The 27,480-nt window shown below is 45.0% G+C and overlaps 2 protein-coding genes across 4 annotated transcripts in view; one reads left to right on the forward strand and one right to left on the reverse strand.

The window, feature by feature from the left end:
* The window catches only part of LRRC24 (leucine rich repeat containing 24), a 29,554-nt gene extending 28,364 nt beyond the window's left edge, over positions 1-1,190 (reverse strand). Inside the window, exon 1 of the mRNA XM_032960610.2 lies at positions 808-1,190. The gene's annotated coding sequence lies outside the window, so the exon portion shown is untranslated. The remainder of the gene's footprint in view (positions 1-807) is intronic.
* The window catches only part of WDR59 (WD repeat domain 59), an 84,301-nt gene that overhangs the window by 52,131 nt on the left and 4,690 nt on the right, over positions 1-27,480 (forward strand). For all 3 annotated transcript variants that reach the window (XM_032960608.2, XM_032960609.2, XM_076069660.1), the window contains 10 exons: positions 11,227-11,392; positions 11,674-11,743; positions 16,350-16,500; positions 17,693-17,829; positions 19,201-19,282; positions 19,616-19,728; positions 21,426-21,576; positions 22,521-22,593; positions 26,267-26,384; positions 27,228-27,370. In XM_032960608.2, coding sequence (XP_032816499.1) covers positions 11,227-11,392; positions 11,674-11,743; positions 16,350-16,500; positions 17,693-17,829; positions 19,201-19,282; positions 19,616-19,728; positions 21,426-21,576; positions 22,521-22,593; positions 26,267-26,384; positions 27,228-27,370 — 1,204 coding nt within the window. The remainder of the gene's footprint in view (positions 1-11,226; positions 11,393-11,673; positions 11,744-16,349; positions 16,501-17,692; positions 17,830-19,200; positions 19,283-19,615; positions 19,729-21,425; positions 21,577-22,520; positions 22,594-26,266; positions 26,385-27,227; positions 27,371-27,480) is intronic.

Here is a 27,480-nt window from a genome sequence, read left to right on the forward strand (position 1 = left end):
TTCCAATTTTCTTTTTCATTTAAACATATTGCTTTATGTTTTCCGTGTTATTTTTTTCTTAAGACTGTATAATTAATACTACTTAATGAAAATTACACTTCTTAGTGAAGCGATACAAGTCAAGATGTCACACCAAGTACAATCCATCTAAATTGATGCCGTTTCTTTTATATTTTTCTCGGATCTTTACTAGAATCGGGTTACCGGCATCAGATCTGTGCTGTTATCAAGACCCTCCTGACGGAATATATAATTTAAAATACATTTTTAATGAACGTGTGACAAAAGATTGCCACACACTCGTGGATTCTTGTCATTGCTGTGGTAGTTCTCTAGACGTTTCCCATGATGTCACTACAGTTAACTTATAGGAATCCCGTAGAAATATTAGCAGCATACATGTTGTGTACTGAAAATGTATAAAACCACGTCTTGTCGGATCCTTTACAAAATCTCCTACCCTACACATGAAACACTCCAGTATTGTAGATATCCTCATTGGTTAAGCATACCCACCACATGTGTCACGCTATTCCATGCCTTTGCGATAACCTCGGTAATGACCGTCTCAACAGCAAAACAAAAAGAACGGCAAGGACAAACTTGAAAACCCATTGCAGAACGAGCACATTGCTGCTGTCGATTTAGTTTGTAAACATCCCGTCGGTCTCGCTCGGCAGTTAGTTGTTGCTGGCGTCGAGCGCACGCACGCACGCACGCGACTCACGAGCAACGCACCACCGTCCGTTCACGATGTCCGCTCTTCACCCCCACTCGGGGTAGGTGGCGGAGGGGGGGGGAACTTACCTGTAACTCTCGCTCTCGCCCGGGGGGGCAGGTGCGTAGCGCCGACGCTACATTTCCCCCCGGTGTGTTTTCTTTTCTTCTATCCGGAGCAACGGCAACAAACAAACAAAAATTGCGGTCGAGCGGAACTCCGGAGGTGTATGGACGGCGGGAGGAGCGAGCCGCAAACGCAAAAAAAATCACAACGGGCTCCGGCGACGTGGAAACGGCCGTTCTCCCGCAAAGTCTTGCGCGCTCGAGCCAGCCAGCCAGCCAGAGCTAGCAGCCACTTCCATTGACCATCGCGACTAATTCGATTGAGCCTGGCACTCAATCAATGAAGGGAGGGACCCGTCGGGGCCGTGCGCTTCTGCGCGCCTTTGTCGTTGGCGGTGGTGGGGAGAGAGGGGGGGGAGCCAGCCAATGGGCATTGCTGGCAAAGTCCTTCACCGTATTGTTGTGTGTGTGTGTGCCGCGGTTTCTTCTTCTTCTTCTTTATTATTCTTTTTTCACCCCGAGGCAACACCCAGAACCCGATGCCACGGGACTCGCATGAAAGAGTATGTTTGCATGTGCGGTGTGTATTCGCTTACAGTGTGTGTGTGTGTTTTAAAAGGGGCGGTGTTTTAGTGAAATATACTGCTCTACTTTCCTGTTCTGATGGAGCTGGCTCGATCCTTGGCCACGTGTAAAATACCAGCCCGAAGTGACATTTGAACCCGTCCTGGGCATCCCTTAGGTTGATTCAGCCTCAAAGGAGTACCTGGTGTTGTGTGAACTTTAGCACACGGGGCAGGCAACTCTGGTTCTGGCTACAACTGTCTACTTGTGTGCCATGACCACCTTGTTAATATGCGCTTGCAAGCAGAAACTGCCTCTGCGCGATATTCAGTGTGGGTAAAATCTTTGCGTGTTACGTTTAAAAGCAAGAACTGTGTGTTTCATATTCTTGGTTCTTTCGGTAAGTCACGTAGAAGGGAAATAATAAAATAATAAAAATTAAACATAATATTATAAATGTTTTATTTTTATGATATTTTTTTATTATTTCCCTTCTACGTGACTTTACCGAAAGAACCAAGAATATGAATCCCTGCAGTGACGAAAGCTTTAAATCGAAAAATGTGTTTTTTTTAAGAAGGCTAGGTTCATTGGGGTGGCTGTGTAAACCTGGTGGTCAGCACGTTCACCAGTGGACCAGTTTGCATAGAGCTGGCAATTGATTTCTCACGCAAGTCACCTGGTTACAGTTAATTTGTCGTAAGTTGTTTTACGTCTACATTTGTACTTTTGTACATCAATATCTTTGACAGTTGAACGCATGGGTGGTAAGTGCATTGATATTCCTTGCACAGTAGTGTGTAAAGTCTACTATACCGAGAATCACTTAAATTCACACTGATCTAAAAGCTAAGGCTTTCTTAGCGTGTCATTGTATATTTCTGAATGGTTCATAACCCACAAAATGAAATGAGATTGACGTGCATTTAAAGACCAAGTAACAAGACAAGTAAATGCTTTGGCTCGCAGGTCTTGGCCAGTGCTGGAAGATAAAAAAAAATATCATAACGATGGTGGTGATTGAAGGGTATCAGCCAGACAAAGCCTGTGAAGTCAGCGGGGAGGCAGAGGGGGGTGGATGGGACGATCCACTGGCATGGAAGAGAAATTCTGAGAGGGTCACTTCATTTGCATCATTCCAGATGGAATCCGCACGGCGATTCACAATAGACTCTGCAGCGGCCGCTATTGTTCGCCGTGCCACGGGGTGATGAGAGAGGGTAGGACCCCTCCATTATTATAGCAACGAATAATATTGATTCGGAATTTTCCTTACAATGCAACTATATTATTACGAAAAACTGTGATTGTTTTACATTCGTATTCGTTCCTGTTCAACTGTGTTTTTGTAGTTGTGGATTGTAGATGTGTCATTGTAGCCTAGCAGTTAGTGCACTGCACTGCAAAACCGGTGGTGACGTGTGGTTGATTCCCACTCACTGCTAACAGCAATGACAATTATCTGAACCGGTCCTGGACCTCCCCTCGGTTGTCTCAGCCTCAAATGAGTACCTGTTGTGAAGTGTGAACATCGCTACTTGGGAGACAAAGGCGTGGTGCTGGCCACCCACCCCCTTCAACTGCCGTGCCAGCCTTTATAGGTGCTCGCTCACAGCACTTGGCCCCAATGGGATCTTTGTCGCAATGTTTCATTGTACAAACAGTATGTGTTGGTGGTAGGTAATTAAGCCTTCACATCCGGGGATGAGGGGGGGGCACGGCATATGTTTGAGAACGGATGTATGCATTTGTTTGTGTGTCATGGGGAGTGGGGAACGGTGGTGCAGCGGTTAGCGCACTGCGTAACGACCCCGGCGACCTGATTTCGATTCCCGCTCATGACCGACGTCACTAAGGAATATCTGAACTGGTCCTGGGCCTCCCCTAGGTCAACTCAGCCTCAAATGAGTGCCTAGTACAGTGTGGGAACATCGCTACTGGGGAGACAAAGGCGATCGCGCATGGTGCTGGCCACCCACCCCTTCGCGTGCCGTGCCGCCCTCCATAGGTACTACTCGCTGACAGCACTCGTTCCCAACAGTCTGTCGAGGCTGTACGGAGGGGATCTTTGTGTTTGTCATGGGGAGCGGCGGGGTAAGGTTTATCGCACTGTTTTATGATCCCAACGGTCAACAAGATTCGACTTCAGCTCATGGCCAACTCCATTTGCCAACTGCAACCAGTATAGCCTTGCAGCAGTACTGTGTTTGGCGCTCGTTGCAGAGTGCTCACGGTCCGAATTCGGCAGCTGCCACGTTGGCGAGATGTTATTTTCCTCGTCTGGCGTACAGGAGGTCGTGGGTATGATCCTGACACTTACGCCTGTATATTTGTAGTTTGCATGTCTCTCTCTACGTGGTTGCATGCATCTTTCTCCGGCTCCTCCAGTTTTTCTCTCCACATTTAGAAACATGCTTTTAGAGTATTTGGCTGCTATAAATTTCCGTACGATAAGCCACTTTGTTGAGCTATCATTTGTGGTCAGTTTTCTTATGATAGATAGCTACAGAGCACAGTGGGCCGTACCTGGTAAAATAAAAAAAAGTGTAGTTTTTGTTTTGTTTAATAGCATGTGTGAAGCGTAAAAAAAAAATACGCGCCATCTGCTTCACAGTGGACTTAAAAGATCCCTAGATGGAATTTGTAAGGGTGAGCCATCGTGTGCCGGCGTCACGATCCAAATTTGAAGATTACCCGGAAATTAGTCAGTTGGAATCTACGTAGCAATTATCGCCCCCTCCTGCGAGAACTTGGCAGGACACTCGAGGGGGAAAAAAAGGCATGTGAGACTCGGTGAGGCTTTCCTGGGCAAGCAAGCATAATAGATTAATATAATTAGCACCGAAAAGACATTCAGTTGAGTGTTTTGCACGCCGCCACCATCGCTTGTGTGTGTCTTCGAGCTATAAGTGGTGGTCACTAAATCTATATTAAAACTCCTTTTTGTGTTTATTTTGTTGTCCTTCCCCCGCACGTCCGACGAGCACAGTTGGGTATGTACGGTGCAAAAGAAGTTAAATGTACATACATACACATTCTCCCAACAGCCTGTATGGCCAAGCAAGGGGCTTTTGTGTATGTGTGTGACATTGACGTTGGCATCAACCTTTTTGAGTGAGGAAAATCAATGTTGGCATTATGCTGTGTTTGGAAAAGCCAGGGTCCATTTGAGTTAAAAGCTCACCTTACCCTTTCCTTCTAACTCCTGGGGTTAGACGTATACACGTTGGGCTTGTGCGGACGGAGAAGTACCCGTGATGTACTACGACGGCTCACGCTTGGCCGTGTTCCAGCAAGGCAGGAGTTGGCGAATTGGTTGTTATGGACCCAGATTTCTGCTGTTCCATGGTATTTTTTCTCATTGGCTAATCCCAAATTCATGGGTGTACTATCATTCACGAATATTACGGTCTACTTACAGAAACATACATACAGGCAATCCTCGGTTTACGTGCTTTTGTGGTACGCCATTTTATTTAGACCTTTTATTGACAAACGCGAGGCAGTTTCCAGAATAAACGGCATCTGCAACGCGACATATGCCCCGCTGGCCTGGCACCGTGACCCAGTGGCATTGCCAGCAGCCATTGCGGTATGATAACTCGTGTGCTGTACTGCACAGGATCTTTGTCGCGTGTACACCAGCACTCTCCCCTTTGTCTGGCATCTCTCGTTGTGATCGAACACTGTCACGTTTACTTTTATTGCGTCCACCGCTTTCGTATGTCCTAATGTATTTCTTTGTTTTCATTTCATAGGAAGTATATTAGAGTTTACATGTTTTTTTAAGTATTATATTGTATTCTTAGCTCTTTCGGTAAAGTCACGTTGAACGGAAACAATAAAATAATAAAATATATATAAAACAATAAAAAAATTCTCACGACGTTTCGACCATAACACAAACGGTCATCATAAATCAAAATGTATGTATTATATTGTGTTTACATGTATTGTGTTGATATAGGCTAGGATAATATACGTGATTATGTCTGCGAGTGTGAGTGAAATCCCCTAACCCCCTCCTTTCCCATTATTTCTTAAGGTAAAAATTGCTTTTGACGTACACGATTTTGAGATACGCGCGCTTTTACAGGAACGCATCTATCGCGTATGTCAAGGAGTGCCTGTTGTGGGGAGCGGTAGTGTAGTGGTTAGTGCGCTGCGCTATGAACCCAGCGAACTGGGTTCGATTCCCACTCACAGCCAACACCGGTGACGATTAATTGAACCGGTTCCGGGCCTCCCCTAGGTCGACTCAGCCTCAAATGAGTTCCTGGTTTGGTGTGTAAACATCGTCACTGGAGATACAAAGGCGGTTTGTGCGTGGTGCTGGCCATCCACCCCCTCGTGTGACGTTCCGGCCTTCATAAGTGCTCGCTAACAGCACTTGCCCCTCCAGTCTGTTACAGGCTGCACGGGCGATCTTTGTTTTTGTCTTTGTATGTGAATAGAAGGAGGCGGGATGCTTTCGTAGTGTAACAGTTCTCACGCTGCACTTGCAATCCAGAGATTTAGTGGTTCCATCTCCTGGCACGGATTTTGAAGCAACGATGCAAGTTTATTCAACCCCCTGGCCTCTGTCCATCAAGTAGTGTCAATGGATACCCTCCAGTTCGTTGATCGGCAGATCGTGTGTGGTGGGATGAAGTGGGGATATTCCCACCTCTTCCAATATGTTTGGCCAGCATGGAAGAGTAGGCCAATTACCCTCTAGAGCTAGTTTTAGTTGGAGGCCCGTCTACCAGTAGTGGTGTGAGTGAGCAAATTCAGTTGCTGCATCTTTATCTGTGATGTATAGTACGAGGCATGTAATGATGCATCGATTAATCAACAACTCTAGATTATTTATGCTTGTCAAACAAAAGTGCATTGGTACCATGTGTGGATAATTAATTAGCTGTTATGCCAATGTTGTATCTAAGCTAGATGGAGTGGAAATAACTGAAAAAACAAAAGAGATGGTAAAAACAAATTACACAACCAACATTTATTCCTGAATAAAATCACAAACCTGCATTCGGACAATTAATCAAATCGTCTAATAAATAGACGTGCACACGCCGCGTACATTTGTCCGTGCAAAATAAAAACAATATATCTGCTCCATTGTTTTTTTATTGTTGCACAATACAGTGACAACACACCGTGTATGTGTCATTGCCTGGGCTGTGGCTGTGTTGAGTGGGTGTGTGTTTGAAGTGTGTCACTGAATGAGGCTCAGCTGGAGGTGGAGTGTGAAGTGGCGGTGGGGGGGAGCTTGTAGCAGATCATAGAGGAGTAACATGATAAGTGTTGGGTCTCAGAGTGGAGTGGGCGTTGCTAGGAAGCATGGTGAGGGTGACTAAAGGGTGAGCATGGGTGTGAGGGTCGGTGAGATTGTCCGGGTGAGGTTGCGTTTCATTAAGGTTCAAGGTGCAACGAGGGTGAGGCTCGATGAGGTGACGGTTTTCTTTTTTTACGGCTCGTGGTGATATGGGTGTTGGGGTGGTGAGGGTTACGGTGGTGAGGGTTACGGTGGTGAGGGTTACGGTGGTAAGGGTTACGGTGAGGCTGAGCGAGTGAGCCTTCATTAGGTCTTGAGGTTTTAGGCCGGGTGAGGTTCGCCGAGGGGTGAGGTTAACGAAGTTTCCAGGTGGACGAGGTTGAGGCAAGGAGAGCTAGGCACGTGCACGTCGACATGAGGTTATTATGAACGTGGGTGAACGTTGACTGGGTGAGGATGTATTCTTAGCTCTTTCGGTAAAGTCACGTTGAAGGGAAACAATAAAATAATAAAATATATATAAAACAATAAAAATTCTCACGACGTTTCGACCATAACACAAACGGTCATCATCAGGTGTGTCGGTCCGCATTAATTTATTTATTTTTGGGCGATTTATTTATAAAAAAAACCGTCAGCGCCACGCGCAGCGATTTGGCAGTTTATTTAGAAGGACGAGTCATCTATGTTATGAAAAAAGGAGGGGGGAGACGAAAAATTAATGTATGCTGTCTGAAAGCCACTGTAAGCGTGAACAATCAATTAAGACCTGAAATGGTTAATCAAATCTTTCCAATGATTGCTAAGCCAGAATCCATCTTCTCGGTTGAAATTGTCTCTGTGTTTGTATATGTGGATAGCCTCATGAACGAATCTCTTATGGTAGCCAGATGGCTTACAAAGAACCTCTGTCTTGGAAAAGTCAATGTCATGTGAGCCTACTGAATTATAACAGTGATCTGCCACGGCCGAGGTGTTGGTCCTACCGTGTTTAAGGTCTGCTTTGTGTTCACAAATGCGGTCCGAGACATGTCGTTTGGTTTCTCCAATGTAACTACTACCACAGAGGCAACTTAGTTTGTAGACACCAGGGTACTGTATGTCCGGAAGATGAGGATGGTGAGGGTGAGGTTGGGTGAATGTGCAGTTTATTCATGTTGAGGATGGATGAAGGTGAGGCTTGGTGCTAGATATCATGAAGTGACTATGTGTGTGTCAGGAGAGGTTCCTGGTGCAGCGCGTCAACATTTGTACTGGGGAGGCAAAGGTGGATAGGCGTGGTCTTGGTCCCCCCCCCACCCTTTCATGTGTCGTGTCGACCCTAATAGGTGCTCGCAAACAGCAATTGCTCCAACAGTGTGTTAAGGTTACATGGGGGGATCTTTGCGTCTAAAAAGAACTGTGTTGCAGGGGAACGAGTGGGTGGGATGGTTGTTCGGTATGGTTACTTAGCAACTGGGAAAGAGGCCGTTGTGTTAATGGGTGCCAAGTGGCATCTGCTGTGGAGACCACGGGGCTATGGGTTCCCTGGTTTGGGGCCCAAATGTAGAAACAAATGAGTGAAGGACTTTGTGTGTGTACTTGTCATTATACAGCTGCCTTTACAACTAAATGTGAATTAAATGCTATTTAGACATTTTGTGTTGCTTTATTTCATTTTAAGTGTACTCTTTGTTGTATGTGGGGCGAGCATTGGTTGGTGCACTGCGCTCCAAATCGAGCACCATGAGTTCAATTCCTGGCCATGGCTAATAATCGCGATACAGTCCTGGGCCCCCAGTGAGAACTCTGGCTGGATCAGCGTGGTAAAGTATAGTTAAAAATATGCCATGAGGAGGGCTTCATATCCAGCAGCGAATAAAAAAAACAGCATATAATTTATAAAAAATAAATACTTTTTTCCTGCAGCAAGAAAATACATTCCTACATTTATACAATTTGTATGTGTGTGTTAATTAAACTATCCTTGTTGGATGGCCTTAATGGAAAGTAATTAATTTCAATGTACGAGCACATATCAGGACGTGTTCATATTTTTATATATAGTGTATTATAAGCGGCATTTAAAAAACAACACTCGCGCACACATACACGTGTACGCACATGCACGCGTGTGAATAAATAATCAAATGAGTAGATGGCCGCGGGGGTGCGGCGTGGCGTGTTTCAACGCAAACAATAATCCCGCGTGGTCCGTGTTTTGTGTCATGCCCTGGGCCGCCGTTATCTGCCTGGCTGCCTTCCGACAATGCCGTCAGCAGCAGGGGGTGATGGGGCAGGAGCTGGTCTTAGCAGTGAGGCTTTGTATAATGGGGTCATTTAAGGTTAAACATTGTCACTTATTTATGCGCCGTCCTATTATTCAAATTCACGTCTTCGTTTTATTTGCTTGGGATTTTGCGCTCGGCGAGCGGAGATGGGGAGAGTAGTCGCGAGGCTCCTCGGTCATTAATTCACGTCGTTACTTAATGCGTTTTATTTACGCAGAAGTCTCTCATCATTGTGGCAGTTATTACAGTAATTGCCGGCGCTCCTGTTTACCACGGGGGCCGCATGCTGCGCTATGAGCACACGTTGAGTGGCCGTGCGCACAGCACAGCGGAGGTCACGATTACTCTTGCGGCATACTGTGGCGTACTCTTGTGGGTGCTCGCATTTCATTTTGCCGTGGTGGAGAGATGTTAACTACCTCGCTTGGTTTACAGGAGGTCGTGGGTTTGATCCCATCCCTAGCGCCTGCTGTATATTTGGAGTTATGCATGTCTCTTTCTCTGTGGCCATGTGTATTTTTCTCCCGGTTTTTCCCTCCACATTTAGTATTTGACTGCTGTAAATTTCCGCGTGATAAGCCACTTCGTTGAGCTATCATTTGGGGCCAGGTCGCTTCTGACAAAGGGCTATGTAGCTCAGTGTGCTTTACCCAGTAAAATAGTTTCATTTAATAAATTTTTCGTACAAATTCAAGGCGGTGGCACGGCCCAGCGGCAGCGCATTCGCCATTTGTTGCAGAGGCTCACGGTTCGAATCCAGCGGCCACGTTGACGAATACTGCGGGTGTTTTAACCATTAAAAAAAATGCACGCCGTCTATTTCACAGTGGACATCAAAGATCCCATAATGTTGTTGGCAAGACTAGGCCATTGTGCGCCGATGTCACCGTTTAAATTTGCCGAATTTGAAAAGCTACTCGCAAAAATACTCAATTGGATACATAGAACTTATTTCGCATCATTAGAAGCCAACTGCCAAAACTTGGCACAGCCCTACAGAAAAAAGACTCGTGAGACTCAGTGAGGCTCTCCTGGGTAAGGAAGCGTAATAATAATAAATAGCAACATGCAGACGAATAGTGGATTTTTGAAAGTACAATTTTATATTCATAGAGCATTTCCATGAGTATCAAGACTCGTTATCAGAGAGGGGGGGGGGGGAGTTTCTTTGGTGTGAAAAGCCCAGAACTTCAAAGGATAGTTGCATTAAAGTTTAAACCCGAGCTGAATAGTCGTCAGCCATGAACATTGTTGCAGGATTTTATTTTTTATTTTCAGCTATTTTTGCAGGTGCATCTCAAGACACTGTGCAAAAACTAAAAACAGGTGTTGCGGCGGGGGGTGACCGTATCAGATGGTGCGGGCAGTAAAAGAGGAGGCATGACCTCCCATTGTACGGATGTTGGTGCCAGGGATAGAGAGGGAGGCAATGATTTAAACTAATTTGGAGTGCACACGGCTAAAAGCTCTGATCGCGTAGAGAAGTACTGAGGCGCTGCGTCTTCTGTCTGTCATGAATTTGCAGCGTCATTCATAGCAAATTGGCCTTTAAATTACGTTCAGGTATTCCGCGATACTATGCTGTAGTGATGCCACTAGGTTGACCTTGTATTAAAAACATGGGGGTGATGTCACAGTGATGTCAATGAAGTACCATAACAACGTGATTAACCGTGATTTGAATGTCTGTTTTTTTGATCAGCGACACTTCGAATTTGTCTTTGGGAAGAATGGCAGACACATGCCATCTACACTGATTTAAATGTCAGGCAGCATTCATCTCTTGTTTACAGCCTTATTCCACTGTTGGCTTCTTCACACACCAGTACTCATTCTATCAACCCCGAACGGGTGGACGGAGGGGCAAAGCTGATCCTCAACCAGGATTCTAAATTGCATCCTTCCGATTGTGAGGCGTACACACTCTTCTCACTTCACCAGCCAACGAGTCCCGCATCGATACGTGTACACGCACAGCCCGTTTGAACCTTCAACCGGATGAGTGCCTCCCCACGCTGTGTCTGTCATGAGAGTTATATGACTACACTTGACCATGCTGGTCAGTGTGGGTTAATGAAGTACAGTCCATCAACTTTTTTTTACCGCACTGGCTTCTACTGCTCACCACACAGCTCTGCAGCCTATAGCAACCTTGTGAGAATGATGGTTGCCCATGAAAGCACCATCCAGGATCAACTGCATATCTTCTGAGATTTTACGAGATTGAGGACATTTCGTGCGATGTGGTCAGAGGCACCTGCCTGCACTGTGAGATGAATTTGTTTCTTTGAGCTGATCTTCACGTGACATTTTTTTCGTCACGTTGCGTTTTCCCGTGGCCAGAATCAAGATGGCGGTGGAGGCAGCTCGGGCTCCCCGAACCCTTACACCCTCACCAACCCCGTGCCATCTCCGCTACCGTTCCACCGCGTCAGCAACACCTACGGCTCCTACCAGGACTCCAACATCCCCTTCCCTCGCACGTCGGGGGCTCGCTTCTGCGGAGCAGGTGACACCCTCGCGCCTCTCGTAATTGCTGGAATTTTAGCGTCCCTGTACACGAGATGCCGAGTGGCCGTGGTGTGTGTGGCCTGAGTGGTGGCGCATCCGCCGCTCGTTGCTCGGGTTCACAGTCGGAATGCGGCAGCCGCCACCCATGTGTTCGACTTGTCTGTGACGCTGCCGTTATCTTCTCGTGGGATACGTTGCCCTCGCATTGGCATTCATTGCTATTGCAGCGGTTGAGAGAATGCGTGCACCCATAATGCCCCAGTGCTGCGTGCTGCCCAGGTTTCCTCGTCTACTTCATGCGGCCCATGATGATGAACCGCTCCGTCTCGCCCACAGAGCCCACGCCAAGGTGCACACATCCACCCGTCCCACACAAAGGATGCTCGCCCACTCACTTGCTCACTCGCACACCCACTCGCTCACTCACCCACTTACTTGCTTACCCGCCCACCCACTCGTTCACCCGCCCGCCCACCCACTCGCTCACCCGCCCACTCGCTCACTCCCCCACATACTCGTTCACTCGCCCACTTACTCGGTCACTCACCCACTTACTCGCTTACTCGCCCACTGACTCACTCCCCCACTTACTCACTAGCTTACGTACCCACTCACTCACTCGCCCGCCCACTCGCTCACTTCCCACATACTCGCTTACTCACCCACATACTAACTCACCCACCCAGGTCTCCAAGGGAAGCTTCTCCCCCTCACACAGTAAGGGGGCAACATCCCTGTATAGGGATTGGGATTGGTTTACGGCTCGCGTTAGGTGTTGTGGTCAGTGTTGGGATAGAGTTAGCAGTGAGGTTATGGCTTAAGGTCACTTTGCTTAGGGCTTGGCGGATTTGTGACGTAAGCGTTTCGGTTAAAAATAGTTTAATGGCCAAGATTACATCGATTGTGGTTACTTGGCAATGCAACTTTTGGTCCGGTTAGTTTACAATTAATTAGAAAAAAATTTGATAACATTTTTTTACGTTAGATAAGGTTATATGAGTCTCAGGTCATCGTGAGGCTTTCATAGTTATTGATATAAATATAAGTTTAGAGTGACTGGAAGGTTTAAAAATAAATGTAATGTGTACTTCCCAATTAAACGTTGTTCATTTATCCCACTCACCTCTGAAGCAAATTGACGTGACATTCAAATGCAATTATCGAGGTCGTTGGTGCAAGCAGCAAGTTGACCATAGCCTTGAGCGGAAGATTAGTGCCAGATACAGCCACGTTTGCAGCTGTGACTTGAAACTATGAACCTTACTTGTGTATCCATGGTTTTAAATTTAAGATTCAGTGTGGTCAAGGGACTGTGTCGTATTGGTGTGGTCGAGGGTTTGTTATTATTATTTTTCTGCCTTGCCCTAGCTTTAATTTGGAATTCATGTACCAGTGCAATTTGTACTTCATTGATTTATTTATATTTATTTATTCATTAGTGACTTTGTTAACATCTCTCCACCTTACTCTCGTATCCTTTCTTACATTTGTTTGTTGATGTACAGTGAGGGAAAAAAGTATTTGATCACCTGCTGATTTTGTACGTTTGCCTACTGACAATGAAATGATCAGTCCATAATTTTATTGGTAGGTTTATTTGAACTGTGAGAGACAGAATAACAACAACAAAAATCCAGAAAAACGCATGTCAAAAATGTTATAAATTGATTTGCATTTTAATGAGGGAAATAAGTATTTGACCCCTCTGCAAAACATGACTTAGTACCTGGTGGCAAAACCCTTGTTGGCAATCACAGAGGTCAGACGTTTCTTGTAGTTGGCCACCAGGTTTGCACACATCTCAGGGAGGGATTTTGTCCCACTCCTCTTTGCAGATCTTCTCCAAGTCATTAAGGTTTCGAGGCTGACGTTTGGCATTCGAACCTTCAGCTCCCTCCACAGATTTTCTATGGGATTAAGGTCTGGAGACTGGCTAGGCCACTCCAGGACCTTAATGTGCTTCTTCTTGAGCCACTCCTTTGTTGCCTTGGCCGTGTGTTTTGGGTCATTGTCATGCTGGAATACCCATCCACGACCCATTTTCAATGCTCTGGCTGAGGGAAGGAGGTTCTCACCCAAGATTTGACGGTACATGGCCCCGTCCATCGTCCCTTTGATGCGGTGAAGTTGTCCTGTCCCCTTAGCAGAAAAACACCCCCAAAGCATAATGTTTCCACCTCCATGTTTGACGGTGGGGATGGTGTTCTTGGGGTCATAGGCAGCATTCCTCCTCCTCCAAACACGGCGAGTTGAGTTGATGCCAAAGAGCTCCATTTTGGTCTCATCTGACCACAACACTTTCACCCAGTTGTCCTCTGAATCATTCAGATGTTCATTGGCAAACTTCAGACGGGGATGTATATGTGCTTTCTTGAGCAGGGGGACCTTGCGGGCGCTGCATGATTTCAGTCCTGCACGGCGTAGTGTGTTACCAATTGTTTTCTTGGTGACTATGGTCCCAGCTGCCTTGAGATCATTGACAAGATCCTCCCGTGTAGTTCTGGGCTGATTCCTCACCGTTCTCATGATCATTGCAACTCCACGAGGTGAGATCTTGCTTGGAGCCCCAGGCCAAGGGAGATTGACAGTTCTTTTGTGTTTTTTCCATTTGGGAATAATCGCACCAACTGTTGTCACCTTCTCACCAAGGTGCTTGGCAATGGTCTTGTAGCCCATTCCAGCCTTGTGTAGGTCTACAGTCTTGTCCCTGACATCCTCTTTGGTCTTGGCCATGGTGGAGAGTTTGGAATCTGATTGATTGATTGCTTCTGTGGACAGGTGTCTTTTATACAGGTAACAAGCTGAGATTAGGAGCACTCCCTTTAAGAGTGTGCTCATAATCTTAGCTCGTTACCTGTATAAAAGACACCTGGGGGCCAGAAATCTTTCTGATTGAGAGGGGGTCAAATACTTATTTTCCTCATTAAAATGCAAATCAATTTATAACATTTTTGACATACGTTTTTCTGGATTTTGTTGTTGTTGTTCAGTCTCTCACTGTTCAAATAAACCTACCATTAAAATTATAGACTGATCATTTCTTTGTCAGTGGGCAAACGTACAAATCAGCAGGGGATCAAATACTTTTTTCCCTCACTGTAACTTGATAATTCACCCCGACTGTACATCTGCGCAAAAAGAGCTTCACAGCTCATCATATTCCACCAGTCTAAATAAAAAATTCCGGTAATTGGTATGCTGATCATTATTCCAGTTGTAAATATCAAATTTTAATAATTTAACTTACACGATGCAAGCACACCCATGCGCCTATTTTAATAATATAGCCTTTCGTGCCTACAACGTTAGATTTTTTGAGAAAAAAAACCCTTAACTTCTTCTCTGGTTATAAACTTTTTACCGAGGTCTGATACATTATTTAGCAGTGCTGGGATTTGCACTGCTTAATAATGTGTATGAATGTGTATGGTTGTGTATGAATGTGTATACCAAATATCAGAATCAGAATGTGTATGAGTGTGCATGAGTGTGTATGAATGTGCATACCAAATATCAGAATCAGAATATGTATGAATGTGTATGAATGTGCATGCCAAATATCAGAATCAGAATGTGTATGAATGTGTATGAATGTGCATACCAAATATCAGAATCAGAATATGTATGAATGTGTATGAATGTGCATACCAAATATCAGAATCAGAATATGTATTTATACTGGAAGAATGTGATGAGCTATTAAGCTCTTTTTCACAGATGTCCTGTAGGGTCGGGTAAGAACGTTACAACAACAAACAGTACAACAACATGATAGTAGTGGAAAGTACAAGATAAGGTAAACAAATTACCAAAACACAAACAAATACAACTAAACCATCCCCATCCTTCCAGGAAAAGTCCACTGAGATATTCACTTATTTTTAAAAAACGCCCCTGCCACAAATGATAGCTCAAACAAAGTGGGTTTTCATTTGGACATTTATAGCAACAAAATAATGTAAATATTGGTATCTGTTCCATGACCTTGTGAGAGTACCTTTTTGCGAATGAGATTATATCGCCATATTCGTGCGTCATGTCACTCTTGAAAATTAAGACTGCGCTGGTCTCTTGAGTTCTTACCTGGTTAAACAAAATAAACATAACTAAACATTTACCCTGATGCGGTTACTATTTGATGTCTAGATTCTGTGGATGCAATACGTTTTTTTTAACACATGGGGGTTGAGTAGCTCGGCGAGGATGGTAGGCAGGTAGAGGGAGAGGTCTTTAGTTTTTTTTTAAGTCGGTACAATAGGGTAGGTAAATCTGTGGGTTCGTGAATTATTTATCAAGGATCATCGTCTCGTATTCACCGCAGGCCATTGCGGCTCTTGAAATATTGGGTTTTTTATTACCGAATTCGAATAAATAATGGCTCCTCTTGTTATTTTGATTGGCGACCCCTGCAGATAACCATTTTCTGTACTGCCATCTCCTGGCCACCTCACAGCCCAGCAGACAAGATCCTCATAGATCTATATCATCCATCAACACTTGCACACTTGCCCCCAAACCACTGGATTATATGTGTGCAGTGTCACGCGTAGCTGTTCAGTCGGTGGTTGATAGTTCAAGTACCTGACAGCTCTTTGTTAATTCACTCTTGGATGAGGACCTCCCCCACATTGTGTGGGTATCGTAGGGGTTATTTGACCATACTTCACCATGCTGGTCAGTGTGAGTTGATGAAGGGAGGAGCAAACGTAAATGTTTAAACATAGACGTGGTATATTTCAACGCCATTTGCCACACGAAATCTCTGCTGCCCACGACGGACGCCTCGAGTAACATTTGTCTTTTACGAATGCCGGTTAGCCCATCAAAGCACTATCCAAGCTCAAAATCCCGCATAGCTTCCCAGATCTGAGGATATCAGGCAACACCGCTGGTAATGTTTGTCCTGTGAGTACCTTGCACGAATTATTTTTGCTTCCTGTGCCCGGCTCCGGCAGGTCTCTGTCGGCGCTGTCGGCGTACCACAGCGGCGTCATCACGCCCATGAAGATCCGCTCGGAGTCGCAGACCAACCTGCGCCTTTACAGCAGCAGCCCCACGCACAACGAGAAGGAAGTGTCCATCAGCTCCTTCTACTACAAAGAGCGGGTGGGGCTGAGCATTGAAACGGGGCAGTGAAGTGGCCCTTTAGGGGTGGTATCACGTTCGTCACTTATCGCGGAGGTTTGACGGTTCGAATCCATCGGTCGCCCCAGTTGCCGCTGGCGGGTGATTTAACTGTCTGCTCCGTATTGTGGAAGTTAAACATTCCGTGACGTCACACTCGCAAGAGTAGGTCGTGGGGGCGGCGGAATCACGCTCCAAATTTGGCAAAATTAAAAAAATTCAATACACATCGCAACCATGGCACCCCCTACTACGAAAACTTGGCACGGGTCTCCAAAAAAGAGTGATGAGAATCAGTAGTGAGGCCTTTCCTGGGTAAATAAGTGTAAAAATAATACGTGTGCTGCGTGATTCGCATGTCCCGGCAGTGTGGTGGCAACATCATGATAATTGAAGAAAAACGCAACACATTCATCAATAACACTTAACTAAAGAAGAAGAATATATAATCGTGGCTTTTCTGGGCAATCGTATATCTTGAGAGCAGTGTTTATTCTCTGCTATGAAGAAGGGCCATGGTCTGTAACAGTCAGTTTAACACGTAGGCTTAGTCTGTAACAGTCATATATTATATATATTTTTTTCATTTTCAGGCATTGTCTTTGAGGGATGTGTTGAGTTTTTGTTGTCTGTGCTTTTGTACAACTGCCAATGCAGCATAATTTATTCTTCGCCAGTTGGCTCAGTGAAGATCACGCAGTTACATACAGGAGCTGCCCAACTGTGCTATAGAGATGCCCGCAAATGCCAACAGGCTTTACCAAACCTGGCAGCATTGGTCTTGTAAAAAATTTTTGCCTATAATTAAGCAGGATGGCAGGCATGTAGATGAAACGTGTAATGCATAAATTATCACATAAATTATGAAAACTTTAATAATTTCCTGATAGACGTACAGTCGTGTATACTCATTAATAGTGAATGAGATTGACACCAATTTTAGTCAAGGTCTTCTGGAGTTAACAGCTAGAATTGCGAGGATCATGAAGCTAAATATCACGCACGGTCAACGTTGCGTCTTGGCAAAGGACAACACTGCTTTGGGTGGGTGCCTTGAAATGGTTCCACGAGAGCGTGTAAAGTACCGGACAGATGGCCAGCTGCGACGAAGTTTCTTCGCCACGCTCGAGTTGAGGCTCTCACCGAGGCTTTGTGTCCGCCCTGTGTTGTGCAGAAAATTCGGCGAACCAAGGTGAAGAAGGAGGGTGGTGACTTGACCAACAGCCGACCCATCAAGGCTGCCGGCAAGGTTATTGTGCAAGACATCTCTTGCCTGCTGCCCATTCATCGGCAGCTGGCCGAGCTCTACACGTGAGCACGCACGCAGAAGCAGAGAAAATTTCACCTCGTGGACCACCGGGGCAGGTGCTGTTAGTGGGCACCTATTAAGGCCGACACAGCGCACGAGGAGATTTTTTCTGACCAGCCGCCACGTCTAAAGCCGTCTTTGTCTCCCCCCTTTGCTGACGTTCATTGCACCAGGTGCTCATGTAAGGCTGAGTCGATCTAAGGAGAGGCCCAGAACTAGTTCTGATATCTCTTGCCAGTAGTCATGGGTGAAAATCAAACTTAGGTCACCAGGTTTATTATGCAATGCGCTAACCACTGCACCACCGCTCCCCCTAACGTGCACGTGCACGCACACACATGAACATTTCCTGCCGTGCGTCTATCGACGGAGTAGAGGGACTTGCGCTGACTAGTGCCGGATGTTGAGTTAGAGGTCATGTTAGGCCAGTGCTGTTGGTGTGACCACATCCGTCACCACTTCCAGGTGGCACAGCTGTTTCAAAGTCGAACAAAGATAGTTACAGCATCGCTTGCTTTCAGATGCGCTTCTGCAGCTGTCTGGAACATTTTTCCTTCTGATATTTGGAAGCCACTGGAGCTATGCACTTTTAAATCTAAATTGAAAAATAATTTCTTTAGACCTGCTTTTTGTGTTGAGTTTGTCCTTCCCCGCACGTCCGATTAGCGAGGTTGGCTACATACGGTGTGAAATAAGTTCAACAAACATACACACGACACCAGACCTCCAATGTCTTCTCTTATCCCACCATCTGCCATTCATTCCTCCCTTAAGTTGCCACACAAATGCCCATCTCAGTAACCTGCCTTCCTCTTTTCCTGCACAACATTGGGCAATGAGGAATAACTTGTGGTAATAAATGGTGGTATTTCTATGCAGTATATAGTACGTGTCAGAATTTTATAACCTGTTATGTACTATTTCATAAGTTTGGTTGACATTTTGTTAGCAAAGTTTCACATCATGAAAGAGGGAAAGACCCTGGAAAATTATAGCACAGAAATAATTTTTAAGTCTTGTGTGCTTTGCACGGCATGGGGTGATTACTGCGTCTCAGTCATCTGTATTTCTAACTTTTAACCCCATCTTAGCTGGGATAGTGCAGAATAAGTCAGAGAGAGAGATATCTTTTTGATCCGTAATAATAATTAACATTCGTAAGGCACATTTCATCCAAAGATCCTCATGCACCATATTAATTTTGGTGTTAGGGCACTGTAGTTTTATGACGAAAGTCTTGTAATCGGAGGGAAACTACGATGTCACCTCACCCGATAACAAATATGGATCGTTGTATCCACTACGTTAAGTAACTTTATTGTTACCATGGGCTTTTTTTGTATCCAAATTGTTGCACTTGCTGTGTAATGTAGGCTGGAAGTGAATGATGTCCAGGAGATGTGCCAGAAGAATGCTGCAGCGGCCGCCAGCATCGGTCGCAAAGATCTGGTTCAGGTGAGCCCCATCGCATCACGTTTCCGGCAACGGATCGCGTCGGCGGTGCCAGCCCGGACCTCCATCGTACAGCAGTGCGAAGTGTACGCACCCTTTCAAGTGTACGCACCCTTTCAAGTGTACGCACCCTTTCAAGTGTACGCACCCTTTCAAGTGTACGCACCCTTTCAAGTGTACGCACCCTTTCAACCCCAGCACCTTAAACGTGCTGGCTCAGCATCCCGTCGTAACCGTCGCCCTCCCCCAACGCACCCAAATCAAGACGGCCAATGCCGTTGTTCTTTGTAACGCATACCTTGTCTCTCCCTCTGCTCCCCAAACCCAACCGCTTAGGTATGGTCATTGGCAGCCGCCTCCACGAGTGAGTTTCTGCTGCCAAGTGACAACCCAGACTCCGAGAGCCCCTGGGCGTGCCATCCCTTCGGCCGGCGTTTCATCGACTCCTTGTACGAATCGCACGTTATTTTATTCTTCATCGTTGAAATACATTCACTCTCGCTAATACGTCGGATTGAGTCAGTTTATGTGAGAGGTCTCAGGAGACCACAGTAAAACGAGAGTTTTCACCAGTGCTCTGAATTTATAATATGTTATGGTTTGGGGGTCAAGTTTCAGTTTAAAAATCAATATGTAATTTTTTTCTTGGTTTTACTGACTCCTTAGCATTGTTTCCCATTAGTTTAGTCTCATTTGGCAGTGAAAATATACCACATTTGTTTCCCCAATTCTAATTGTGTTAGCATGATGTCATAAGAATTAAACATTTCCATTTAGAACTGTGTGTAGTCAGCACTGCACCACCCAGTATCAGAGAACAGCCCAAAGGATGACATGACAGAAATAATTTTGAAATCACTTCAGTGGATTTCTCTTTCCACACCAGTAATTTTTGTCTTTCTGTGTGTCTCTGTCCATCTGTCTGTCTGTGTACGCAACTTGAGATGGATTTAACTAACAAACTGTGGGCTATACGTATAAAAAAGTACCCAGATACCACACGATAAGCCCGGGGGGTGAACCAGCACTATTCGTATTTCCCATCCGTCAACTTTAAAGTAGTTAAATTAACAATTTATTCCTTTTATAAGCACAGGGTGGCACCAGAGCACGCATCTGCGCATGCGCGAAACGCTGACCTGTGGTTCCCATAGCAACACATACACGCGATCGGCGAGGGGAGGGGGTAATTCTCTTTCGAGTTAAAAATGCACAAAAAATACACCGCTGAGGTAAATTATTCAAGTTTGATGTCCTTTTCTCCCCCCCCCCCATCCCAATGTGTGCACTTACTACTATAGTTTCGGGAGATACTACTATTATAGCCCTCAGATATTATTACTGTAGAGCGGGCGGGGGGATGGTGGGGGGTAGCAGCTCAGCCCCAGCCTGCAGAGGTGCCACCTCGGCTAGCTGGGCAATCTAGGCGAGGCCGGGGGCTTTGCACGGGACTAGGCCTCACCACTACACTCTTTGAGGTTAGTACTATTATAGAGTCGATATATACTCCATGGGACCTCCTTTGCCAGTACCAAAATATGAGAATAGGTTTTTTCCCTTTTTTTCTGGCAACAAAAATAACACTTTTAACAAGGAATCATGTCTGCATTAACCACAATACTTGTGGTCAGAATGCAAAAAATAATATATGCATTGTCTTTGAAACTGAGTGGTCCACACCAGAGACAGCTTTCTTTTGAGCCTCGTCTCAAACGGTGTTAGACCCCCCCCACTTTCTATAACTTTTTGGACTTCGGCAAGCCTCTTATAATTTTGTTGACGGACAAATGGACAGACAAACGGTACGCCGGGCTTTCACAATAGCTTAGTATTTGTGTACGTATATGTTATGTTTTTAAGAGAAGTTTTGAAATATATTTTTCCGCTGGGCAACGCTGGGTAATTCCCGCTCGTGTCCTATAAAGATTGTTCAAACAAATGTTTTTTTAATTCTCAGAGATTAATATAAGCTACATTTTGTGATGTACTTTTTGGGCAGTCTTCGAACTCAGGATCTCATTGATTGATGGCTTGGTGCTGTTATTTGACCCCTGAACCACCTGGCCGCCTAACAAAAAACTGTTTCAGTTGATGAGATGCTACACGCCAACGTTTAATACATATCTATTTATCCACGCTTGCGCAGGCTCACCCACTACAGCCGAATGCATGACGTGCAGACGCTGGCGATGCTGTGCAGCGTGTTCGAGGCCCAGAGCAGGCCACACGAGATGGGGGCGATGTCCGGGGATGCGCGAGGGCTCGGAAAGATGCAGGCCGCGTCGGGTTTGCCGTCCGTGAGTAGAGACGCACGCCACATCTAACTATTTTTTTATTTTACCAGGTAAGGCCCACTGAGCTTTACACTGTAGCTCTTTTTCAGAAGCGACCTGGCCACAAATGATAGCTCAACGAAGTGGCTTATCATGTGGAAATTTATACCAACCAAATACTCTAAACGCATGTTTCTGGAGGGAAAAACCGGACCACCGGGAGAACATGTAAATTCAAATATACAGCAGGCGTCAGTGTCGGGATCGAACCCACGACCTCCTACATACCAGGCGAGGGAGATAACATGTCACCACCACGGCGCCCCATTTTTGTTGGTGCATCTCCTTAATTTAAGTGGATAGATAGGCAGCCTGTATTTATAACCGGGTGTCAGAGGGCAGTGCCATAGCACTGCAGTAATATGCATTGTTGGACTATACTACACTCCAGCGTCTATGCTGGCGCACCTTCATCAGCCTGAACTGACTGGCGTGATCTAACACCCACGACTCGCACGGCATGGGGAGGCCCTCATCCTGCAGTAAATTAAAAGGAGGTCTGTACACTTACAAGAGAGCTCATTAAGACAACAAGGGGCTAATTGTGTTGGCATGAAGGCAGTTTTGTGACAACAACTGATTGGAAACAGACAGATTTTTGCATATTTCTTCCTCTGCAAATTAGTGCATTCTGCCAACACTTAAATTGGATTTCAAGGTTTTTTTTTCCTGAACGATTAACGGGCATTCTCCTTGACGTGTAACAAGGCAGAACGTAGATTATTTTTATTGATTTGCTTTTTTTTTGGTCTTTTTCCATCGCAAGCAAAATTTCAAATGTAGTTTCTGATCGAGGAGTGAATTACAGCCCGAAAAGAAGCTACGCGGTGTGGCAAGAGCGTCATGGACACACGCAGCGGTGGTGTTGTATTGTTCACGTCATTATACACTCTTTCGCTGGAGCGCAGGCTGGCTACACTTCCTCGGGTTCTGGTTCCAGTGCTTCGGACAACGTGTACACGTCCGGAGGTTGGAACATTGGTGAGTTCAAGTGCCGGCATTATTAGGTGCTCGCATGCACGTTATGTACGGTATGTTAAACTTCTTTCGCACCGTACGTGGCCAACCGTGCTAATCGGAGGTGCGGGGGGGAAACACAACAAACTCTTGAACATAAGTCACCACCCCCGATTCGGCCTTCGATTAGGAGTAGCTCTCTCGTCCTCTGCTGCTGCTATCGTAGTCTGAAACTCTCTTCATTTACTCCGCCCATCATCCGTGCTTTTAACTTTCCTGCCTCTTTCCAAGTTAAGGCGTAATAAACTCTTTTTAAAAAGTTTTTTTAAAAAACAACGGTTTTATTAACAACTTCGTTTAACTCGTGGTCGAGAAGTACGTCAATGGCTCCTGAGACACGCGGCGCCTGCGTTTTGTGCGAGCCGATTCCACAGTTTAGGGACCGCGGCGTTTTTGACCTACGCAAATATCTATAAATAAGGCGACCATACAAAATGTAAATTGCTTTGAAGTAGCGAATTAATTGATGCCGGATCTGAGTACGTTGTGCAAAATGCGGAATTGCTTTGGCAACGGGAAGTGGACAAAATTTTGATTACAAGATTTGACCCAGACAAACAGAGGAATCAAGTTAAGTAAAACCGTTGAAAAACTTAGTTTTTCTCTTTTCTATGACCTATTGCCTCTCTCTATAAAAAATAAATATACCTACTGTTTCTGCAGCTTGAAATGAGATCGCATATAGGTGTTAAATGAAGCAAAATTGTTTTTATATTCTTAGTTTTTTCGGTAAAGTCAAAACTAGCTTAGCTCTTATCTCAGAAAAAATCAGACTTATACGCACAGAACTAGATCAGTTAGACAAGACACTCTACAAATCACACTTATCATTGACGGCAATAATGTCCACATCGGATTGGGAACATGTAGACAATATGACTGCCTCTTCAGCTGCTACTATGTCGACCAAATGTAAGGAAAACCTGATTTCCAAATTTAACCTCCTATTCAACAAAAGACCGGACCCACACACCAAAAAGTTAGACGTTAATAAAGTCGTAATTAATCGCAGTAACAGTTCTATTTCCGATGGTCTGAGATCCGTTTTAGCTAAAGGTCTAAACTTTGCAGTCACACCTAAACACATACCAGTTAATGATATAATTGCCCAAGTAGACGTTGCTCTCAGGGGCCTGGGTCACATCGCTGCAGACGTAGCAAGATCTGAAATCGCTGCAACCCTCAAAAACGCTAAGATTCCAGCTAGCAACCTCAGCAAAAATGAGCGTTTTGAATTATATAAATTAAAAAAGAGGAATGATATTGTAGTTCTCTCAGCTGACAAAGGCAATGCTACTGTTATCATGGATAAAATAGAATACAACAACAAAATTAAAGAATTACTCGACGATGGTAGTTATACAAAAATAAAAAGAGATCCCACCAACAGCCTCGTCACACAAACCAACAAAATAATTTCTGATTCAACCGCATTAATTGATCAATCTAAACAGTTTTCATTGAAACCTTCTGCTTCCAGGCCACCAAGATTATACGGCTTACCAAAAATACATAAAGTTGATACACCTCTTCGTCCCATAGTCTCTACTATCAGCTCCCCCACCTACAAACTAGCTCGTTTTTTGTCTGAAATCCTGCGTCCTTTCACTGGAAAGACCACCTCTTCGGTACAAAATTCTACTCACCTGGTATCAACAATCAAGGGTATTTCCCTGTCCCCAGACGACCTGCTTGTCAGTTTTGATGTAGTTTCCTTATTCACCAAGGTTCCTGTACCTGACACCATTGCAATCATTGAAGACTTGGTTCATCAAGGACTAAACACTGAGGTACCCCCCCTGGTGAGACACTGTTTAACCAATACATACTTCACTTGGAATGGAACTTTCTACAAACAAACTGAGGGCACCCCAATGGGCTCCCCCCTTTCTCCAGTTATAGCTAACATTTTCATGGAGAAATTTGAGACTGACGCCATCCAGACTGCCACTCTGCGCCCAACCTTATGGAAGAGGTACGTGGATGACACTTTTGTCATCTGGCCACATGGCCGGCCTGCTCTAGACCAATTCTTCGACCACATCAATTCCATACACCCAGCCATCAGATTTACCATGGAAGTCGAAATAGATGGCAAGATACCTTTTTTGGATGTCCTAATTAAAAAGAGACCTGATGGTTCAATGAGCCACTCTGTCTACAGGAAAGCTACCCATACGGATGCTTATCTGAAACCGGATTCCCACCACCATCCATCACAGAAGAATTCTCTCATCAAGACTCTGTATCATAGAGCCCAATGCATATCCGACCAAGAACACATAAGCAGTGAACTCAAGCACGTACACCAAGCTCTTAGGGCTAATGGTTACTCCGACTATACAATCCGCAAAGCTATCACTCAAACCATGAAGAAGAACCCTCTTGAGGAGCCTTTCAAAACCATCACTTTACCCTACATTGCTGGGATCACAAAAAAGATCTCCAAAATCTTGAATAAACACAAGATCCAGGTCCGTTTCAACACATTACATAAAATCCGTGATCTGGTTCCGTCTGTAAAAGATGTGATTCCGGACATACAATACCCTGGTGTCTACAAACTAAGTTGCCTCTGTGGTAGTAGTTACATTGGAGAAACCAAACGCCATATCTCGGACCGCATTCGTGAACATAAAGCAGACCTTAAACACGGTAGGACCAACACCTCGGCCGTAGCAGATCATTGTTCTAATTCAGTAGGCTCACATGCCATTGACTTTTCCAAGACGGAGGTTCTTTGTAAGCCATCTGGCTTCCATGAGAGATTCGTTCATGAGGCTATCCACATATACAAACACAGAGACAATTTCAACCGAGAAGATGGATTCTATCTTAGCAATCATTGGAAAGATTTGATAAATCATTTCAGTTCTTGATTGATTGTTCACGCTTACAGTGGCTTTCAGACAGCATACATAAAAACAAATTTCGTCTCCCCCCTCCTCTTTTCAAAAAATAGATGGACTAGTCCTGGCAAACAGCCAATCGTTGCGCGTGAGGCAAACGTAATTTATATATATATATAAATAAATAAATATGCCGTTTTCAAAATAAATTTATGCAAACCGACACACCTGATGATGACCATTTGAGTTATGGTCGAAACGTCGTGAGAATTTTTTATTGTTTTATATATATTTTGTAATTTTGTTGTTTCTCTTCAACGTGACTTTACCGAAAAAACTAAGAATATGAATTACTGCAGTCACGAAAGCTTTAAATCAAAATCAAAATTGTTTTGTTTTACAATAGTAGGCCAGGCTAACACGTGGGGTACTTGCTCTTGTGCATATATGTACAAGCATATGCTATGCAATAATGATGTCCTTTTATCCAACAAAGCCTAACTGAATATCATGAGACTTTGCTGGAGGGTCATGTATTTGTGATGTTTCTTTGTCAATTGCACGTTTGGCAATTGTGCATGTGTGTGCGTAGTCTGTGGGAGCACAGACCGCGAGCCGGTGCTGGGCCTAACCTAGGTCAACGCAAGCTCAAATTAATACCAGGTGCCGGGTGTGGTGTTGGCCGCCCACCCCTTCGTGTGCCGTACCGGCCTTCATAGGTGCTACTCGCTAACAACACTTGTCCCTACAGTTTGTTAAGACTATACGGGTGATCTTTGCCTTCATAGTTTGGCGGGAAGGCGAGGCAGCGCCGTGGCTGGAGTCTCCGGACGATTCCCGCTATGGGGACCACAAGCACGTTGACCCGCGTGAGCGCGAGAGGGAGCAGCATGAGAAGAACAAACGGTGCGGGCTGCCGCAGTGCATTCTGGGGATTGTTGTTGTTGTGCAGCCGAGCCACTTTTTAAGAGGGGGTACCATTACGGCGCATGAGGCCAAATCTCATGTCCCTTGCTGGGTCATTGCACAGTGATACAGACTGGGAATAAGCCTCACTTTGCTTTTAGGTACAGTTTTCAGAATACGCAATGTAAGTTGTGGGAAATACAAAAAAAAAACTTGCGTTTCAGAAAATGCAATAGTTGAACATCGTCATGAGATTTTTAAAAAATATTTTCAAATATTAATATTGATGTAAAGAGTTGTGTTCTCGAACCCTTAGCCGAAAATGTATCTTATCTTCCACAATTCTTTCCAACATCTGGAGATACGTCTCAATTTGGTACCTATGTAAAACCTACTAGAGAAATTAATTAATCACTTGCATATGCATTTGTGTGCTTCTGTGAGTTGGTGTGTGTGCGCGCCTTTGTCATTGCTAATAGTACTTGCTGCAACAACCTATACGGCTATATAGAGATATTTGTACGTGTATGGATTGTTCAGTGGCAAAGTGGTTCGCAAAAGACATTACCATCCTATCAACCTGGTTTTGACCCCTTTCCATTAAATCATCCGCGGGACATGTTTACTGAGCATTCCGTGGGCATCTGCTAGGTCGTCTTTTTTGTCATGAACATGAACCTAGATCAGTGTTGAAAGCATTGGCACCAGGTAGACAACCATGGCTGGGTATGTACTGGCCACACACCGCCTCATCTCTACTCAAAGTTTCATTTGCACAGCAAATGAGGAAGACTGTGTAGGTAATTTTGTTTTACGTTTTTGTGTGTGCACCCATGCATGCAGTCTCCTAGACCCTGTAAACTCACTGCAGTACGATGAGTTTAAGAAGTGCTATGGCGAAATCCTCTATCGCTGGGGGCTCAAGGACAAGAGGGCAGAGGTGTTAAAGTTTGTTTCCTGTCCACCCGACCCTCACAAGGGTGTAGGTAAGTAGCTTTGGGTGACTGGTTTATTATCACCGGTGTATCGCTAATACATCACCGGATGGAAATAACACTTGAAAAACTGTTAGACTCTGGGCCTCCTTCTAGATTAA

Source organism: Petromyzon marinus, chromosome 25, assembly GCF_048934315.1.
Source record: "Petromyzon marinus isolate PM22_M1 ecotype Great Lakes invasive population chromosome 25, UKy_Petmar_22M1.pri1.0, whole genome shotgun sequence".
Classification (NCBI taxonomy): domain Eukaryota; kingdom Metazoa; phylum Chordata; class Hyperoartia; order Petromyzontiformes; family Petromyzontidae; genus Petromyzon; species Petromyzon marinus.